At 44.7% G+C, this 20,203-nt stretch overlaps 1 protein-coding gene across 1 annotated transcript in view; it reads right to left on the bottom strand.

The window, feature by feature from the left end:
• Nucleotides 1-20,203, bottom strand: part of ZNF618 (zinc finger protein 618) — a 134,821-nt gene that overhangs the window by 19,607 nt on the left and 95,011 nt on the right. The window contains exon 14 of the mRNA XM_019541090.1: nucleotides 9,360-9,404. Within this exon, the coding sequence (XP_019396635.1) occupies nucleotides 9,360-9,404 (45 nt within the window). The remainder of the gene's footprint in view (nucleotides 1-9,359; nucleotides 9,405-20,203) is intronic.

Here is a 20,203-nt window from a genome sequence, read left to right as displayed (position 1 = left end):
CCACATTTACCCCAAAAAACCTTGTCTACGGAGAAGAGAGTGGTTTTTACAACTGAGTAGAATACATTTAGAAGTTCTGGCAATTTGGGTGGATTGGGAGCAGAAAACTGTTTGGCACCTTGTAAACCATCACGCAGTTTCAGAGTCAATGTGCATTTATATTAATGGGACAGATCACATGTCCTGGTGTCAGCTTCAGGCTGCCAACAAGCTGAGGAAGACAGCAATGTTTTAATTTATTTTGGTGGATAGTTTTTTTCTTCAGTACCAAAAGCACCATAAAGTTTAAAAGGTCGAGATTCTAGTGCTCAACCATTCAGCAAGGGCTGGATCCTGTGTCAAGTGCTGGGAAAGTGGAACTGTTTGAATGCAAGTGCTCCAAACAGTCAGCCAGCTCACTGCATTTATTCAAACTCAGATACAGAACATCTTTCTGGAAGTACAGCACACAAAATAGGAGAATCAATACATTTTACTAAATTTTGTACCCTAAAAGGTGCCTGCTTCCTTTTTTATTTTCTTCTTCCATTTCTTTTTGTCCTCCTCTTCTCCTGCTTCATCTCATGTTTCTGAATGCCAAAACATTTTACCTTTTTCCTGTTTCCTTTTCTTCTCCACTTTTCTATTTTTAGTCATGTCTTGTCTTTTATTTTTCTGTATTTTTGCCTCCTTTGGTCCCCTTTTTTCTTTTGTTATTAATTTCCCCCTCTTAAGCCTCCCTCATAACTGCCTTCTGAATTCTTGTAGTCCTCCATGATTCTTTGCCCTGCCTCTGAACTCCTCACCTCCATCACAAATCCCTTTCGTCTCCCTCACAAGAAGCCTTTTTAACCATTCCCACTGGGTGAATGGCTCACCACTTCTGAATCATTCTTGAGTCTGCTCACTAATTCCTGATGATTTTTCTCCTGAGCCTCAACCCAAATCCACGTGCTCTGCTCTGAGACAGAACGGTCATGCCCTGGTAACCCGTCTCTTCTAACCCACCTGCCCTATACCTCTCAAATTGCTCAAAATGCTCCACACGGTTAAGGCCAGCAGCTAGAGCTGCTTGGGAAAAGTATTTTATTTCCAAAGACACTGAGCCACAGAGGTTCAGACAGTCCCTCCACGACCACACTCATCCTCAGTGGACCAAAAGTTGCTACACTGGCCAACACACAAGGGACTGCACTGAGGACCTACCAAGCTAAAAAAAGCCATGAATTCCTACAGCTTGAGAAAAAGAGCCAAGATTCTGAAACTGGGAGCGAGAGTAATTCCTGGTCCGATGGGGACTGGCATGAGACGATACTGATAACCAGTGATCCTGGTTTTCTCTAATAACAAATTGCAAATTCTTTGATTAAACCCCCCAAATTCATGATTAAAATGAAAGGCCACTATATATAGAGATATCAGCTGAACACAATGTTTTCTTGATGTATTTACAATTTTAAAGCAATTTGGAAGCCTGCCAGTGCCTCAATCACTAAAATAAAATCAATTCTAAATACCTACATAGTTTAGCATTTGATTTTGGGTTTTCATTATGGAAAATCAAAGCTCCTGCTGAGACCACTCTGTATACCCCAAAGAATTATGCACAGAAAAATTCAAAATTATGCACAGGAACACTCAAAATTACGCAAAATTAATTATTTTTATTTTTTATAAATTAAACGAAATATAACACTATTTGAACCTTCTTTAGACATTTGTACAGTTGGGTGGTAGGTGTGGGGGGTGTGTGGGAGGATTTATAAAGGTGTGGGGGGTAGGGTTGGTGGGCAGGTGTGGGAGAGGTACGTGGGATTTATGTGGGGGTTGTGAAGGTGTGTGGTGCAGTGTGGGTATGTCTGGGGAGAGGGCATGGGAGTATGTGGGAGGTTGTAAACAGTTGTTGGGGGGTGTGGGGGCATATAGAGTTTATGGGCAGGTGTGGGGATGCGTGCGAGGGTTTGTGGGCAGGTGTGGGATTTATGGTGTATAGCCCCCACCACTGGTGGCTCAGCAGCAGCAGGCCCTCGGGGCACTCACAGCCGTGGCAGGCAGAGCCCCAGGTGGCGCATGCCTCTGGCTGAGTCCCAGAGACTGCATGTGCTGGCACGGAGCCCGCCCAGCCTGCTGATGTGCACCTTCACACCAGGCTGGGTTGCCTCTGTGTCAGCACATGCAGTTTACAATACGGCAGGCAGAAGCCGTGCACCATTGGGCCAGGTGGACTCCATGCCTTCATGGGCAATTTCCCACTGGAGTGCCTGAAGCCCCATGTGGAGGCATGGAGCCAGCCGGCCTGGCCTGATGGTGTGTGGACTGGGAGCTGTGCACCACTGGGCTGGGCAGGCTCTGTGCATCCATGTAGGCCTTCCAGCACTTCAGCAGGAAGCCATACGTGGAGGCACAAAGCCCACCTGGCCCAGTGGTGCACAACTCTGTGCCTCCATGTGCAGCCTCCTGCCCAGCCTGATGGTATGCTTCTCTTGGTCCACGTGACATCTGGCTGGGCCAGCCCTCCATGTGGGGCTTCCCATAGATACCTCCCTGCTCCCTCAGCCTTTACCCACACACCCCTGCCCTGCCCTCCACCCCCACTCCTGGCTCCTCCCACAGCTCCCATATCTCCCACCCCCAGGCCTGGCAGTCACCTGCCCGCCCCGCAGCACTGTCGGTGCTCCTATCCCACAGCCCCTCAGCCCTGCTGGAGGGGTCCCCAGCCCCCTGCAAGCCTCATTTACCTCAAAGCCTCCAGGAGGGAAAGTGAACCTGAGCCAAGCCCTGGCTGACAGCTCAGGCCCCACCCTTTCCCTTCCCCTTGGGACATGGCCTAGGGTTTGCCGCCCTTTTTGCAAAAAGCTCTTGCAGGCTGCAAATCTGCCAGCCTGCAGAGAGCTCTTTGCAGAAGTGGAAAACTTGTGGGTTTCTCTGTTAAAATGAAAAATCCGCATTTTTCTCTGTTAAAAAAAAAGGGCTGTGGTTTTTTTCTGTACGAAAAGGAAAACCCAGATCCCTGCTGATAACACACCCTGACCATGGTGTTCTAGATGGACTAGACAATATGGTTCCTATTTTCCCTGCAGTACATCTGTGATGGCCTGTTCTGCTGTGGTGAAAATCCTTTTCCCTGGGTGGGTTTACTACATCCTAATCCAGACACATCCCTTCTTGGGTCCCCTGCGTGACCCATTTCTCTTGTGTTCCCTCTTGGACCCAGACCTGCTGTCTACAATCTCTTCAGGAACAAGGACTCTGTCTCATCTGCCAGCCACCTTTTAAAGTCACACAAATCCTAAACCCATTCCAACTCACCCACAGCCACAACACAGGCCAAGGGTCAAGTCACCAGCCTCTGCCTTATTTGCTGAGAAGACCTCCATATAGCTCCTTCCTTTAGTCTTTTGAATCCCTCAAACCTTCCTAAGCCCCCGAAATCCATTCCAACTCAAAGAACATGGCAGCTTTACCTGTTCCTAGTTCCTGTCCATCTGGCTGTAGGCTGCTATTTCCTATCTTCCTCCTAGTGAGGGGATTACAAAATGGAGCTGATCTACAGGGAACACAATTTAGACTACAGGTTACTGCTATCCCTCTCTCCCAATTAAAGTGGCAACAATTAAGTGTCTGTGATCCATGGAGAATGAGACACACTATATCACTGCTCTGCCATGAAAGAATCCTGGCACTGGCTATAACCATCCTTACACCTACAATATAAGCATCGCACCCTCACAGGCTTAGCTCTGTCCAGCTTATAACTCGTCCATCATCTCACATTGGGGCCATTTGTTCTGCCAACTTCATTCATCTTTCTGTTCCTTTTGAGTCCTTTAGTTACTGTCTTCATCGCTGAGCTGAGGCCTGGAATGCCCCTCAAACATCTTCTCTTCTAAGTCACATTTTCTCCACTTGTACCTGTACCACTTGTAGTTTAAAAAGAAAAGGATGAGACAGTGATTTCTTCTCAAATTTGTACCATGGTCTTCTCAAAGTGCTGACATTTTGCTTCTGTTTGGTAGTCACAGTTCACAGTGACCACTCATTACAGGAGCTACCTCAGCTGATGACAGTGAACTGATGGCTGAGAGGGAGCCTATTTTAGGTTTGACATGATTTCCAGCACTCCTTTTACCTGGTTGCAAACAGTTGTTCATGTGTGTACATATATGTGTGTGTACGCATGAGCGTGTGAGATTGTGTGTATATGAAAGACAGACAGATGAAAAGAATGTCACGTAGTCCTTAAGGAACAAGAAGCATTCAATCTGCAATCTATTTACATATTCATCTATATCTTAGCAGCATTACATACATATGGGCTAGGGCTGTGCAAAGCTTTGGTTGCTGATTCAGTCTGGCAGAGATCTGGCCCGAGTCGGTGGACGAATCTCCAAATCCAAATTGAATGAGGAGACCCTTTAAATCTCTCTGAATCGAACCGTAACCCTCTGAATCGATTTGGAAAGATTCAACAATTTGGCCATAGACACAGTTTTAAATGTTTTTTCTACATACCTCAAGGTACCAGGTGGCTTGTGAATGCTGAAATGCTGGGGCAGATGGAGTGTCCCACAGGAGCGCAGGGAGCTCCCCAGAATACTCAGCAGCAGACCCAGGAGTGGACCAGAAGCAAGGTGCTCCCCCATACTCCCCTGGGATGCTCCATCCGCCCCAGCATGGCAGGGTTCACAAGCTGTGCCTGCTACCTTGAGGTATGTAGAAAAAACATTTAAAGCTGTGTCTATGGCCGAATCGCTGATTCTCCAAATCAGCATCAAATCTTCAAATTTGGATTCGGCCAAATCAACTCAGGACAGTGTTCTGAATCAATTAATCGAATCACTGTCTCTGATTCGGGCCAAATCTAAATCCGAATCGAATACGGCCCGTTTTGCACACCCTTACTATGGGCTCCCCAAAATGGGAGAGACTTTGCAGAATCCAGAGACTCATTCAGCTCAACACTGGCAGATCTGTTCACTATGAAACTGGAAGTCTCAACTGTTCACCAGGTAAGTCCCAACACATGGGGATTCTCAATGGTCACAGATAAATGACATTTACTTCTTTGTCAGTGTTCTGTCTAGTCAAGTCCATCTTCTCTTTAGTTCTTCCTCTCCTGGCAGAGACCAGGACAAACGCAAAGACCGATTTGATAAAATGAGGTCATTTGGGTTGGAAGGACTGTAGGTTTAGATCCTGGCCATGTATCGGATCTTTCCTTTTACTTACCCACCGCAGAACCAGAATGTTCCAAACGCGCAGAGCGCCAGGGGAGGCCGACCCTTCTTTCAACCCACTCCTTGACACTCTAACATGCGCGGAGGACTGGGAAACAATGAAATCCAGTGGATGGACTGGAGTGGAGTTGGGGTGTGCCCCTACTGAACATACCTTAAATGCAACTGTGGATAAAATACTACTATCCAGCTTTTTCTTTATGACCTCAGTACTCCTAAAAAAATGTTGAATTCTGCAAGCTCTTAAGGTTAAAAAAAAATAAAATCAAACCACCCATATTAAATACTGCTCCCCTTACCAAAGTGTTAAGCAATTGTGTAATCTCATTCTCACCCAACACCACTGACTTTAAATACTATAACTGTGGGCAAGTATTACTCACTCATCTTTGTAAAGTAAACTTTGTATGCAAAAAAAACCCTGTAAGGGATAAATCTGCACAGCTAGACAAGAGACTGATTAGATGTAGAGGGGTATATAAAAGAATATTCTCTGCAAGAGTATGGACCCAGCCCCTTGCAACCAATTCAGCTCAGTGGCTGAGGTAGCATACCACTACATTCCTGACAGCAACGGAAAAGGAGGGCCAGAGATACTGTGCACCAGCAGATTTGTAGCTCTGCCTGACTCAACTTTCCCGTATCATATAGTGCTGTAGGGAAGGGTGATATGCTCAGCCCCCTGTGTCTCACTCCTAAATCATGCCTCTGTCTCTGTGTAACTAAGCCTTGCTCAGGAGCTTGTGCAACTGCAGAAGTGGAGATGGGCCCTGACTTACTGAGCAGAAAGCAAATTGGATGGACAGACTGGGCTTGGCTTGAACGCTAACACTGCTGCTACCAACAACTTTACTTGGTGCTATAGATTCCATACGTCTTCTTCAAGAAAGCATGTCTGATGCCTAAACAAAAAATGGCATATAGGCCAGACCCGCCTACACAGCATAGGACAAAAGGCCAGAAGAATATATGCTATACCTGCATATCATTCCACATCTGGGCTGTCTGACACAATACAACCCTTTCCCTATATCTATCGGCCACTCCCTCTCACCCACCAGTTCTAGCAGCTCTCATCAACTCCTTCTGACTCCATCAATTATTCCCTTCACCTCAAACATTTACACTCCTTTCTTGAGGAACAGCTGTTACAATGCTACTCCCTCCTTTCCCTGACAACTGCTCGCTTGTTCTTTTCAGGGCCTCTCCAGTTTCTCTACCCCTTTATTAAAAAAGCTGACAGCAGAGAGTTTTGGACTGGTGTGCTGGCAAGGAAAGCAGGGATCCCCTGTCACCTTAGCCCCCCTGTAGCCAGCATAAGCTCTGAAAGCAATCACCTCTGGCACAAAACCAGAGGGGTCTCCTTGGATTCTGGGGAAAAGGAAATTAGGACTTAAAGGCTGGGTATGTCTGGCAAGAGTATGGAGTATGGCTTAGCAAAGACAGTGAGGGATATGGACAGCACACAAAAGAGGTGACATTTTAGAATAAAGGGTTCACACTACTGGAAGTCTCCAAAATTCTCCAGCCTCCTCCCCATCTGAGGATGGCCAGCAACCTTTGAGCAGCTGGAGTGCCAGCCAACAGCTCCTAGTCCAGTGAGTCTAGAAAAGTAAGTACTGTGCAGAGTTACTCTCCAGGTAGCAGCAGGAAGACTTAATCCACGCATGCCAGTCTGACTGCTCTCCCATGCCCAGGAGATTTCACTTGTCTTGTGGCAAAATATTCTAAACTACTGAAAGTCTGGAAAACTACTGACAGATCATTTCCCATCTTCCACCAGGACTAAGAGCTCCGAGGCCCTTATTGGTTCAGGCACACTGGGACATGAAAACTAAGGGTCTATCCTGGAAATATGCAATTTCCTTTTTGAACTCAAGTGGACATAAGGAGGTAATGATAGGACAGCATAAACAAGCAACATAGAAATCATCTGTCTGGGGCAATTTTTAAAAAGTTCCCTCAAATTCAACCACATGCTGCACCAACCCTGTGGAACCTCTTCTCTCCCAGCACTGTAGTCTCTCCTGCTTATGAAAATAATAGACCCACCCTGAACCTTTGGTAGCGTCAAAGGCTCTGGCTGCCCAGCACAACATGAATTCTTTCCCCTCAATCTCCCTGGAAGTGTTTCTTACTCGGTCATACTCCCATTCCTATCTCCTTTTATGATCCAGCTCTCTTTCCTTTCTATAAGCCCAGCAGGCCTGGGTAACCTTGACTAGATGGCCACGTTCTCTTTTAAATGTAAAAGTGAAACCTCTATAGGAACCACTAGTAGCAAAGCCTTCTGCATCTTGCTAATTGCTCTAACATAATATGCAAGCCTAGTTTATATGCATTTATTTAACATGCCTTTCCCCAACAGCTCTATGCACTTTTACCAATATTATACAAGACCAAGAATTATAAATCTAAAACCAGGAAACACATTGAACACAGAAGGCTCTGGCAATAACAGCATTTGCACTGAGGTCAATTAAACCAATAACATTCCTATGCCAAGCACCTGCCCTCCATGACTAAGTTGGAAAAAACAGTTGAGCTTAGTTTGGGGTTGGTAAAGCTCGTGAAGTGGAAGGCATTTAATAGAAAATGCCAGTCTCCTCCATTTTGAACCCCATGCCTAACCATGCCCATTGCTTGTGATGGTGGTGGCATCATATGGGAAAGAGGTGGCTCCTTCATCCTTCCAGTTCCTTAATGGAAAGGATACAAATTTAATCCTGTTGGTCAAAATTCTGATGAAAAATAATGCCAGAAAATTCCCAGAAAGTTTTTATCATGAGTTATTTTCCAATTCTTCTACTAGCTCTAGCCCTAAACAATGTACTTACTGATTTATAAGGGCTCCCTGTCTATCCTTCTGCAAGTCCAACCAGAAGCAAATCACCCTGAAAAATGTCACCCACAACAGAACAAGATGATAGGATGCCTAACCAACACTTGGCATTTCTCTTGAACTGTACCTCTTGAAACAGTAGCTCCTGCAGGCCCCTACTCTTTGAAAACCTGGGCCAAGCGGCAGGCTTGGCAACATGCTCTCAAGGGTTGCCAAGGCCTTTGTAGGATAAAATGGACAACTTAAAATCCAGCCAGCAACTAGTCAGAAACAAAGTGGCAGACCCTGAAGATCCAGTATAATGTGCTCTCACACAGTGAATGGTTTCGTTTTCAGGCAGTGGATTTTGCGCCCACTTAAGTTTCTAAATGATCTTACGATGCACAGCAGAGTGCATTAGAGCTAATCTGCTTGGTAACCAATTGGGTTTTTCTGATATCACTACAATTAGCAATAGAGAAATCCCATTTGTTTTTGAAATCCTTAAAGGAGAGAAAGAAAAAGAGGAAGAGAGGGAGAAAGAGCACAGGGAAGATTCTCTTTTGCCACTGCCATCCCTCAAGGATAAAAATAAAATCAACAAGCAGGACTCTGGGGGCATCTTATGGTTAAGGACTAAGACCCCAAGCTGAGAATCCTGCTGGGATGATACGTCATCAGATGAAGCAATAAACCAAGCAACAACAACAAGGATAAAAATTATAGGATAACACAACACAGTTACCCTGCCTATTAAAAGTGTGGGATGCTCGTTAACTTTCCCTTCTCTTGAAGAATGAGTGACAGTAGTCGAACCTCAAAGTCTACCTGGAACAATCCATTCTCCACTCCATCATTTTCAATCTCTCGTTATCTTTCTATGCACGTTCTCATGCAGGGGGAGGAAGGGGGGGCGGGTCTCAGCTGTTTCTGGAAAGTGATTATAATGACTCAAGCCATTACAACACACTTCCTTGTGAAGGTGTGACACTCAAAACTGGGTTCACTTTTAGTCTTCAAGCACGGGTGTATTAAAACAAGTGTTCTCCATAAATTTGACATCTGCCTCCTCAAAGGTTGAAAGTGATCCAGAAAGACACAGCAGCCATGTACAACACCACAACTCAACTAAGGACCATTCATCTATCTCATTTAAACCCTAAACAATAGCCACAGGAGTGAGGCATTTCATTTTTTTAATTATTACTGGCCCAGTAATAAAAACATTTATTCATGAAAAAAATACTAACAGGGCAGGACAACCAAGGCGGCTAGGTGGAAACACCCACCAAGGTGCACCACAAGACATCCATGGCACTTACTTTGTAAAAGCGGGAAAGGATTTGAAATCAGGGGACTTGCGGTTTCTGTAAAAAAGAAAGAGATTTAAACATTGAGACTGGGAGAGACCTTGCTGCATCCTACACAGGTCTGGACCCTTGCTCATCCTTCTGTCTACGCCAAACCTCCAAAATTAGCTGTTGCAGGGCATGGCTCTCCATTTATAGCAAATGACTATACCTCCAGGAACATACTTTCTCTCAGTGCCTCAGCAAGCTTCCCATGAGTGGCTTCTTTTAATGTTAGTAGCATTTCTACCTTGAAATGTCCACAGACTTTTTTTTTCCAAGTTATACCCTAATGCTAAATATACAATACTAGGACTGAACCACAAAAATCAAGGCCAGTACAAGAAACTCCAGGCCTCCTCACAAAACCTTTGGCTGGGAACCTTGACTGCAAACCTTCAGACTCAATGTGCAACCTTCTCCCAACTACTATGCCTGGCAGACTGTGGAGATGATGATGGTCAAATCCCACTCTGGGGATGAGTGACAGCATAGGTGATAAAGTAACTGGTCCTGTATCTAGAACTGGTGCCTGTGTTCAGAGCTGGATTATGGGACTATGACATGAATTAGCCTGCTGAACAACAAACATTTGCACGTTTCCTCCTTTTCATGACATAGCCATGGTAAAAAGGAATGGAAATCCTGAAATGCTCAGTAGCTTCCAGTCAACAGGAGCCAGAACCACGGAAGACTGAAGTATGAGCAGGAAGCATCATGTTCGCCTGTAAAGCTGCCCAGGGTAGTTTCCGACATGTGCAGGTATGGTCACTGATAAGGAACCCTGCATGTTGAACCTATGTGGAGCGGGGAACGACAATAACAGAGGCTGGCCCAAGGTTTAAATTTCTGCTGACTTTGAGTGCCTCATTCTGTGATAAAATCCTGACTAGCACCGTCTTGGGGAGGCTTGGATATCAAGAAGGCACAGAGGCTTCTGGTAAGTATTTCAATGTGACCAGGCCCAGTGATGCTAAAGAAGACTTTAATCAGCAGGGGGCCAGCTGACAATGCATGGATGGATGGACTGGTGGTGGTAGGGAAAAGGCATGGATGGACAGCACTATGGGAACTGCATGAATGGATGGCACTAAGTAGCATGCCGTGCAGTAGGCACAGAACACTGACAACTCTTAAAGCATTTCTATTAGTTGATGATGTGCAAAGGATGCCTCTTGGAATCGCTCTTCGTTGGTACTTGTTTCTAAGAAGGTCCTACACAGGATTTTGAGAATCTGAGGGCTTTGCTCCTACACAGGATTTTGAGAATCTGAGGGCTTTGCTATCCTCCCAGCTCAAAAGGGAGACATAGACAGCATTGATTGTGACTGACACAAACCGTAGCTACCTTTAGGGTGTGCTGATAGAGCTCTCTAACTGAAGCTGTAGGACGGATCATCAGGCATGCTTGTATTTTATTAAATGACTACGTCACACTGGAGGGGAGAGGGAGAGAAAAAGAGTAAAATAGAAAAGAGCTTCAGGATTCTACTTACTGCAGCTCTTTTCTATTTTACTCGACTTACAACATTTCAAGTTACATTTCACACCTACAACGCTTCTAAACTGACAACCTGTTTCAACTTTCTGACGTCAGTTTCGACTTTACAACACTTGATCCGACAAGACGCCACGACAGTGAACAAATTCACTGCATCGCCCGTCTCCCCGGAGAACGTCTGTCCAAACTTCCTTGGACACTTTCTTTAAGAAAGCAGACAAGACTCCAGAAAAACCTGCAGCCAAGACTCCTGAGAAGACTCCAGCTAAGAACCCTTCAAAAAGTCCAACCAAGAGTCCTTCAATAAGTCCAGCAAAGTCACCTCAAAGAAGTCCTTTCCAAATCAATATGATTGCTATTTACAATTAAATATATTAATGTAACTATATTACTCATCTATAATTGATTGAGTACAAAATTCTGGGTTATTTTTGGTGAAAATAAGGTATTGGGCTTTGGTTCAGGAACCAGTCCCCCATTTATAACATTGTGTCCTATGGGAAAAATCGGTTCTGAGTTACAACATTTAGACTTAAGATGTGGTTTTCAGGAACCAATTGTGTTGCAAGTCTGAGGACTGCCTGTATTGAGCCTGATAATTTGTGTCCAACTAAGGCAGATGGTCTTGATTTGAAGATATCAAGAGATGGAGAATCCACCACTTCCCTTGGGAGTACGTTTAAACTGTTACTCACCTTCATTGTGTAAAAAAGTGCTCAATTTCTAATTTGACTTTGAATTTGTCAGGCTTCAGCTTCCAGCCACTAGTACTTGTATAGCCATTAAGTGCCAGATAAATGAACCTTTTAGTACCTGTTATTTTCTCCTCATTAAGGTACTTATACCTTGAAATTTGGACACTGCTTCTGTGCCTCAGCATCACACCTATATAATGTTATACCTGCCCTGTCCAGCTATTCTGGGAAGAACCTATTCAAAGATCAAGCGATTAGAAGATCTTCAGTAATCCACAGTTACATTCCGAGGTTCTGATAATCTCTTCTTCTGTAGATTCTCCATAAACACGAGGGGTTTTCGCTTGTGACTATGCCATGCTGTATTAGTGGTATTTTCTTCAGGCCCATCGCTTTTGTGCGTCAGTTTGGAGACTGCAAACCAAAACTAGCTATATGTGTGGCTATTTGGTCCCAGTGTTGTTATGGCTTCTTACAGCACTGCTACAACATTTCCCAGGTTTATTGTCTTATTGCTTTTCCCAATGAACTGATGCCCTCTGGCTGCAGAAAAAACTGGCAGGATGTGGTTCAGGCTCAAGGTCACTGTTTCAGGTCTCCTTCTCCCTGTCTTCTAATAACTGGCTCAATGTATCAATATTTGACTAAGTCGGAGACAAACCAAATGCAGGTAAAGCACTGAACAGGAAGCAGCTGTCTCTGGAGTCACAGCTCGAAGTGTATGTGTCTAATGGAGTCATTTCTGAAAAGGAACACAGAACGACTCCTTCTGGACTGGGGCCCTGAGCTCTGATCAAGCCTTTCTGGTGCTGTCATGTCTGAAGTTCAGCTCCCCTTGCAGCACAACCATATCATCAGACAGCCATCCATGAGGTGAATTGGGTTTGTGAGTAAAAAACAGAAATCTCTTTCCCTTGGGCTTAAAGGGATACTGTCAACCAAAAAAAGAAAAAGATAGCTGAATTTATTTCTGACTGTGGGTTACTAACAGACATAAGCCAAATATTCAAAACTAAATGATTTTACATCGACACTGACCTGTTTTTGAGACTGAAAAGCTTTTGGGGAGGTGGAGCTACTTGGCAAAATTTCCAAGACTTTCAGCAAATATCGTATTGCATATTTATGTTCTTAAGTTAGCTGCAAGCTCTGTGCATTTTTTCCACAGATTCTTCTTTGAATTTCAGGTCGGTTGGTTGACTGTGATCAGTTACAAGTCACATGATGCAAGTCTGGTTCTCCAAATGGCTGAACCACTGTGATTAGAAGCCATTTTGACTCATTTACAAAAAGTGGGACCTTTTTTTTTGAGATCTTTCTGAGCCCATCTGAAACCAGCTGACAGGGTGCAGCACCAGAGTGCATCTGCACTACCCCTTGCAGATGGAGGGATGTTCTGATGAGGCCACATCCTTCCTGACAGACTGCTTGAGATATGAGGGTGCATTCCTTTGATGATATGGGAGGAAACAAGCATACGTCAAAGATGTTGGAGAGTGTCACAAGTCACCTCTCCTGAAGAAACACGGTTAAGCAGAGGTTCTAAGGAGCATCAGGGGAGACTCAGTAACCATCATGTTGTTTGAAAATCACTAATTTTAATCCTGGTTTTACATTTTTGCTACATTCCCTGAAGAGAGTTTGATTTTCACTGGTTTGGATAAAATTACAGCAAAACATAGGCACTACACTCAATTTGGTTCTCCTTTTTGCTAAGCAGGAGCATGCACTATATCTATCTTGGGAGGTTTAAGCTGGAGATTAGGAAAAACTCTCTCACTAGGAGGGTGGCAAAGCACTGGAGCAGGTTACTAGAGAGGTGGGGAAACCTCCATCCTTGGAGGTTTTCAAGGTCCGGCTCAACAAAGCCCTGGCTGGGATGATCTAACTGGGGAAGGTCCTGTCTGGAGTAGGGGGTTGGGCAAGATGACCTCCTGAAGTCCCTTCCAACCCTCATTTTCTATGATTCTATGCACATTTATGCAAAGAATAATAGAGATTAAGTATCTGAATAAATGTATGTTAAACTATACAGTTTATTATGTTAGCAAATGCTGAAAGAAGCATTTTTATCATGTTTATTTTAAGCTGCATTTAGATGGCTTTTACTCACTGATCAGTAGAAGAAAACAAACTTTCATTTTGCAGTTGATTTCTTTACTTTGAATTAATTAGTTTAAATTAAGATGATATTGTTTCTGCCATTGCTATGAGAACTAAAACCAAAATGTGACCAAAATCAGGTTTTCTGCACAACAGAACTCAATCCACTGACATCTGACAAACATAAATGCTAGAATTTTCTCCCCTTTAAAAATCTACAATAAAGGTACTGACTGAAGCACATGCACTGTTTTTAAAATGCAAGTTGACTGAAGTTGAAAATGTTTCCACTTCACTTTATATATAAAACACCTACAGTTATGCAGAATTGTTTAAAAATCTCATGTAAATGATTTTAATGTATTATAGTAAACAGAATCCTTAATTTGATTTTCAATTTAAAATTTAAACAGATTTTTAAAATATTTTTTTTTAAATAAAAAAGAATCTGTTTTAATACTCTAATATTTATTAGCAGTGCACTGATAGGGATTTTTGGAGCCAACACCAATAGCTGATTTCCGATACAGCATGGAGAGCAGCATGCAGCTTGTAAGTCTGTTTTGGGAGAAGGGGAAGGGGGAGAGAAGGGGTGTTGGGGGGCAGATCAAGGCCCCCATGGCGAGGGAGGGAGCAGGGCTGAGGCAGGTGCTGCTCAGTCGGGGTGGGGCGACGCATGGGACAGAGCCGCGGCTTGTCTAGGTGGCGTGGGGTGGTGGGGGCGGCTCCTGCTGCTATACACACCCCAGGAGAGCATGAGGAAAGGGGGTGTGCTCCCTGGATCTGTGCGGAGTGGGGTGGGCTGCAGCTGTGTGCTGGGGCCAGAGCTGTGCTTGGGGTGGGCAGTGCTGGGAGGGAGGGTTGAGGGGGTTGCAGCCACCCCAAAAATTCACCATAGCCCCCCAACCTTCTCTCCCAGCACCGCTGCCACCCACCCTGAGTGCAGCCTGGTCTAGTCCCCCCACCGGGAAGAGCCCGGCACAGTCCTGGCCCTGGCCCTGGGCGCAGCCCCAGCCCACAGCTGGAGCCTGCCTTGCCCCACGCAGATCTAGGGGCACACGCCCCACCGTGCACGCAGCAGCAGGAGCTGCACCCCCCTGGATGAGCTGCAGCCCTGTCCTATGCCCCACCCCAGCTGGGCAGCCCCTGCTCTAGCCCCACTCCCTTCCTTACCACAGGGACTTGACCTGCCTCCCCACACCCCTTCCCTCTCCATCACAAGAGACTTACCAGCTGCATGCAGCTCTCCAAGCTGATAGGCTATGCTCTTCACTGCCTATGTGCTGCACTATGGCTATGCACACGCACAGGCCATTTATTGGCCACATCAGGCTGATTTCTGATACAGCCAATTTTCTTTGTATCAGTGCTGACCCAATATTGGACAGATGTATTGGTGTACCCCTAATATTTATATAATCATTCCCTTGATCAACACAGATAGCCCAAGGGTGATATTACTGGTGCTATTATGTAATATAGAAGGATCTATAGGCCTCAAACAAGATGATGGCTCCATTATATCGGGTACTGCATATATGAGAATCACTGATCCAAAGAGGTTGTCCAACTAGACAAGGCAGATAAGAGATGGGGGAAGAGACACAGACGCAAAGGGGGAAGTGACTTGTCTGTGATTATACAGCATATACATTCAATGGCAGAGCTGGGAACATAAGATGGGTTTTCTGGGTTTCATTCCCGGAAGTGGGCAAAATATGGCCCACAGCCCAGATCTGGCCTGGCAGCCCATTCTATCCACCCTGTGGGTCCTCTAAAAGTTTTAGAAAATTAATTTTTATCTGCCCATGGTTGCCTGTCAAAGACAGGCGGCCAGTGGCAGCAGAACCCAGTGGGAACCTGTGGCTGGATCTGGAGGGATCTGGCAGGCTGCAGAGCCGTGGCGGGGCTGTGGTAGGAGGTGGGCCCCGGTGCCACAGAAGGTCCCAGCAGGCAGTGAGGCCACAGCGGGCCCCGGCAGGTGGCAGAGTCTCACCCCACCCACCATAAAAACCCACTCCCTCCTACAGCCCCCATCCCAACCACATACCCCACACCTAGCCACCATACCCACACCCCACTGCGCGCATTCACACACACATACACACACTCCCCAACCACACCCTGCCACTTCCACCCCCTTTCTGCCCACATAAAACACACAGTAGGACTGTATTTTGAGCTATTATGAGGTAACCTCTAGATACACTTTTTTTAAACACAGAAATCAGTACAAAAATATTTTTAAATAGAATTAAAATTAAGTTATAGTAGATGGTGTGTGTGTGTGTCTCTCTCTCTCTCTCGCTCACTCTATTCCAGTTTCCAGCACCCTTCCTCACAAAAGGAGTATTTCCAGGGCAAGGGAGGGACTTCTGGTGGCAAAAGCCAGGGGTTAGGGGGTGGGACTTCTGGTCCCAATATGTTGACCAGGGGAGCAACTGTCAAGGGGCGAGGCTCCCCACGCGGCCCTCAACAGCTCCTCAAAACTTGGTAAGTGGCCTTCTGCCCAAAATAATTGCCTGCCTCTGCTGCAGCTTCTTGTCTATGTGCTTTTGCCTTTGTGTTGCTTTCCTTATCACTTGCATCTTCCTACAGACCCACAATTATCTAACACTGATCCCTTTTCCAGTAAAAGAATTTCATTAGTTGATTGGCAAACAATTTTTGGGTCTCTGAGAAATTGAAAAAGGAAAAAACTGAGGCTCTAAGGATCTTAAACTATTAAATGAATGGTAAAACACACCAGAAAGGCATTTTTCTCCTAACTGAGCCCTTGCTCTTAACTTCCCCTTAGATTAACAATGAATGAATCCCAACACACCAACACCACTCTCAATTAAGCCATCTGCACCTCACTCAGCTGCGATGATGAACTTCAGCAAGATGCACATCATTTCCAGAGTCTCTATGCACGTTGTCTGTGCTACAGACACTGCAGCAGGAAGTTTTATGGTTTCCTTCGGATGGTATTTTTAAGGTATTTCCTTTGGATGGTATATTTCAGTCACTCTTAGGGTAGATTAACCTCTTTCAACAAAAATCGATCTGCTGAGCCAATTTTAAACACAGTCTCATGTTCTCCTTAAATGATACAGAGAATACCCTGCTGCCTTAATGTCTAAAGCCCAGTTATCAGTATCAGGGATGTAGGTTTTAGCCATGTTGGTCTAAGGACATAGGCAGACAAGGTTTTAGATATCTGATCTAGATATCAGATTTACTCAAAGAACCTTGTCTGCCAGTTATCAGTATGATATTCCCCAGCTCTTGTTGGCCTTACCACATCACATCATGACCTCTCCTCAGCTTTAATGGCACATCTCTGAGGTCCCTTTCACCCACCACCTTTGGAAGGTTGTGCATTGTTTTCATTTGTTGCTGTTACTTGGAAAACGTGCCCTAAAGATACTACCTAGCTTCTGATTTTGCTTTCTTAAGGAAAATAAGATGTTAAGAAGGTGCAAATCTCATGAGAGAAGTATAGGGATTTCGGCAATTTGCTTCATGTGCCATCTGCTAGAGACCACAAGGTTCTCTCAGATAGTTCAGCCTCGTTAACACTTGAGCTATATGTTCCAGCCTGGCTCGAAGACACTCTCCCCCAAGCACTTACTTGACAGCCTCAGATGGTACACTTTGGGGGGTCGCTAGAATAACGGACTAATGGGCTTTCTCTAGCAAACACAATGCAACACAAACCAAGCAACAACTATTTATGGACATTAATGCATATCCCACAGAACTGGGGTGAGATTGTGCTCTCACAGATGGACTCAGACACAGCTACTAAGTGGTGCTACATTGTGTAATGAGGACACGCCCTATTTTATCACTTTTCTCTGTGCGTGTTTCATTTGTATGACTGAGAAGTCATGGCGTAGGCAAGGTGTAGGACTTGCAGCTGATGAGATTTGGCAGTCTGAGTTCAAACTAACAAGGAGCCCGTTTCCAGGAGTGAAACATCATGTTTCCACCAAAGAGGTTTTTGCCTAGGAAATTCCAACCGTCTTATCACCACTTTGGCTCCTTAGAGGTTGCTTCATCTTCACTGGCATTTCAATATGACCAGCCTACCATACTGATGGAGCCTCATACTCATTCAGCTGCTCCTTTCTCCCCAGACACAGATTTGGACAATAGATTCTTTTAGGGGCTCAGAAACTAGACACAAACAACAATTCAAATCCTCACCATAAAGTTAAGCCGCAGTCAAACATATCTTTAGCAATTCCTACCCCAAAACCTCCTGGGGCTGGGTAACAAGGACAGCACTGCTCTCACACTGCTGTGCAGAATCAGAGTGCACAATCCTCCAGGGGTGGGTCATGTTCTTCAGAGGGGGAAGAATATGGAGCTTAGCTGAGGTGATACCTCAGCTACCAAGGTGGGGATGATGGAGAGAGAGAGGCGTTATGCCATTATACACTTAACCGCACTGTTACCAGCTGTTCCACTCTGCCTATGTGAAAGCTGTATGATGGAAAGAAAAAGCAACATTGTGCAGTGGGTGAACACCAGAACCACTTCCAGAGAGCTGGATATCTAAAGCTCATATAACATGTGCAAAACACTGAACTTTGTTGTAGCACATCCCACATTTCTAACACATTTATGTAAAGAAAAAATGGGGGAAAGAAAAAGACAGGACAATGCACACTATAGTTAATGATACAGGTCACATCCTGGCACCCCACTGGTCTGGGGCACAAAATCAGTCACTGTGTGATATGCTAGCAGCAGTCTATCGCACCGCTCTCAGGACCCTTATATTGCCATTAATGAGATACTGTTCTGAACTTGTTCCTGAGGCTATGAAGAAATTAAATAAAAGATGGCTGGGCAGTGAGCCAAGGAGGACAGCAAATGTCATGTAGAAAGCAGCACAAAAGAAAGCAAAGAGTGGGGATGAAAGAAATAATGAAGCTGTATGGAAATAGGTAAAAAAGAGGGACACAGAAAGGGAGGAAAAGGGAACATCCTTAAGGTGATATATTAGTGCTTATTTTGTTTAATTCCCTACAAGTCAGGCTGTTTTAGAGCTGGACCAGAAGAGGCATTCACTGTGTAGAAGCTGCCATTTCAAATACTCATAACGTCAGGATTTTCTCATCTCCTGACCCAGAAGAAACACATTCAACTTTTCCCAGGCAGGGCACCCACATCTCACAAGCAACCCTCGAGAGTTCATTGGTATCACTCAGTTCTCACAGGCCAAGCACCATTTCAGGCTACCTCGTTGCAACAACTTGCCAGCTCCCGAACAAAAGATATTAAAACAAAACACAAACGCATCCAGTATACATGGCAGCACTTGCCATGATGAAAGAAGATGAACAAACCACAGAAAACTTGAGGAAAAATATTTTTGGAAAGGGTCTTCTTACTTGATGCATTTTTAATACTGCAGTATTTTGAATACTGCAGCTCCCATACAAGCTGACTCAAAAGAACCATGCATACTATTTGATCCAGTACAGGGAGATAGGGGAGAGAGTCTGTGATGTTCCTGAAAATGAGTAATAATGGGGTAAAACTGAAAAGTAGTTTAAATGATCTTGGCTTCCCAAGCTATCCAAAGTATTCCACACCCCCCCCTTTTTCTTTTGCACTGTCTTCTCAACTTCTTTCCATTCACTGGGTTAATCTTCTCTCATGACAAAAACTAAAACCAAAAGAGAAAGTTTGTAGTCTAACAGATTACTGCAGTGACTCTCTCCCCAAGTGGTGGACTAGGTGTCTGGAATGTAAAAATGGAACGGTGGGATTGTGCATTATTTATCTATTATGACAGCAAATCAGCTGTGTTCATTTTACAGATAAAAAATATACATTTGTCTAATTGCCAGGTCTGCAGTTCTACCTCCCTGGTCCTTTTTGTGCATTAGCCAGAATGAAAAAAATCTTTCTAGTTGCATCATGTTCCAGTTAGGCCAATCTTCAGATTAGGCTGTCAGTTTGCTACTCAGGCAAACCCTACAGGCCTTCAATATACCTGTGCAGGTTTAAATCACCAGTCTGCAGTTGAACTCAAACTATTCTATTGATGATGTACAGGAATGAAGATATTTATACCCTTCTCCCATAGCTGTATTGGCTCTGCAGGGCTCAGAGGAGTGGATAAGGAACATAAGCTGGCTGAAGTTTGCAAAGGGGCCTACAGGAGTTAGGCACGCAACTGCTATTGGCCTTCAATGGGGCATACAAAATGCCTTAAGCAGTTTGTGTTGAAAACCCCACATACTTTGTCAGAAAAATCCTTTGGAAAATGCCAACCACTAAAAGCAGGAGATCTGATTTAGAGAAAAGGTCTATTGAGTATGGAATGGCCATTTTCAAAAATTCACTGGATCTCTAATCAATTATCCCGGCATTTTACACAAACTAAAGAATTTACTGCAATTTTTAATTGCCCAGTGTTGTGATCAAGGAAGACAAGGAATGGTTTTTATCACCTCTGGGATAAGAGGCAGAAAAGGATGACTAGATAGCACAAGGGCCTGAAACATGGATAAGCT

The sequence above is a fragment of the Crocodylus porosus genome, unplaced genomic scaffold (genome assembly GCF_001723895.1).
Source record: "Crocodylus porosus isolate Cpor-Errol unplaced genomic scaffold, CroPor_comp1, whole genome shotgun sequence".
NCBI lineage: Eukaryota > Metazoa > Chordata > Crocodylia > Crocodylidae > Crocodylus > Crocodylus porosus.
The sequence above is the reverse complement of the archived record's forward strand: the minus strand, read 5'-3'. Positions and strand labels throughout refer to the sequence as shown.